Below are 1334 nucleotides of genomic sequence, written 5' to 3' on the forward strand. Positions count from 1 at the left end.
AAACTCCAAGGGATTTAGCGGAGGTTACTTGTTCTATTGTGTTTTCGTTTATAGTAAGAGAGGGACTTTCCATAAATTGTGATAACTTCTGCCTTGATGCAATAAGAATAAACTCAGTTTTTGTCATATTTAGAGTGAGCTTGTTAGCAGAGAGCCATTCGTACACATTACTCAGGTCGTGATTAAGGCAATAATTTAAATGCTTAATATCAGTACTGGCAAGCGTCAAGCTGGTATCATCTGCGTACATTCTGGGTTCCGGTCTGCCATTTCTAGCACTCACCCGAAAATTGATTCAGTTAGGGTTGGAGTAGGCTCGATTTCCAGCCGTTTTGTGAGCCCACGTTCCTCGCCCCACACCACGGCTGGATCACTGGTCTACACATTGTATTTTTTGACCAATCACAGCCAACCCTGCTCAAATCGAGCAGGCTTCCCTATGATTGGTCAATTCTGTCACTCGTCTATCCAACATGGCGGATATTAGTGCCCCTGAGTTTTCTTCTTCTGTAAAGTGTGTGTTAGAGCGATTTCATATCGAGAAATTTAGAGAAACACAACTGGAAGCCATTATTAATTTGTTTCAAGGGAAAGATGTTCTAGTGTTACAGCCTACGGGCTCAGGGAAATCCTTGATTTTTCAGTCTTTTCCGCTCATCATCGATGAGCTGCGGAAGCCAGTCCATTCTAGTTGTGCTTTGGTCATATCTCCGTTAAACTCACTCATGCAGGACCAAGTCAGGTTCCTCACCTCAATCGGTATAAAAGCAGCATTTATTGGCGAGGAGCAGAATGACAAAGATATCAAAAAACGAGTTGAGGCCGGTTTATTTCAGGTCGTGTTTGGGTCTCTGGAGTCGTTTTTGGGAAGTAGCCGATGGTGAGCAATGTTGACAAGTGCTCCTTATAGCGAAAGGCTTTGTCTGATTGCCATTGATGAAGCCCACTGTATCCAACACTGGTAAGCCATTATTTGTTATGAAATATCTGTCGTAGCTGATTCCAACGTCCGCTTTGAAAATTAATCTCCAATTCAGAAAACACTGGATATTAAATGTGGGTTTCATCAAGGGCAAGTTCTGATTGCCTGCCACAATGTTACACATTTACAGTATTGTGAAAAAGTAATGAGAACGTAATTCGACGAAATGCGCGAATTTCGGGGCTTTTCGACGAAAAATGGCGAATTTTTGTCCAGCACGAAAGTTCGCAGAAAATTCGCCGAATTTTCGCATTGCCTATTGTTGTAGTTGACGCGAATTTTCGAGCGAAAATTCGCTTTGACCGATAATTCGTTCCGAAATTTCGAGCGAAAATTCGCATTCACTGATAAT

At 42.2% G+C, this 1334-nt stretch overlaps 1 protein-coding gene across 1 annotated transcript in view; it reads left to right on the plus strand.

Moving 5' to 3' along the window:
* Positions 1-473: 473 nt before the first annotated feature.
* LOC137995811 (uncharacterized) overlaps positions 474-1334 on the plus strand; it is a 3484-nt gene continuing 2623 nt past the window's right edge. Inside the window, exon 1 of the mRNA XM_068841294.1 lies at positions 474-880. Coding sequence (XP_068697395.1) covers positions 474-880 — 407 coding nt within the window. The remainder of the gene's footprint in view (positions 881-1334) is intronic.

The sequence above is a fragment of the Montipora foliosa genome, chromosome 3 (genome assembly GCF_036669935.1).
Source record: "Montipora foliosa isolate CH-2021 chromosome 3, ASM3666993v2, whole genome shotgun sequence".
Lineage (NCBI taxonomy): Eukaryota > Metazoa > Cnidaria > Anthozoa > Scleractinia > Acroporidae > Montipora > Montipora foliosa.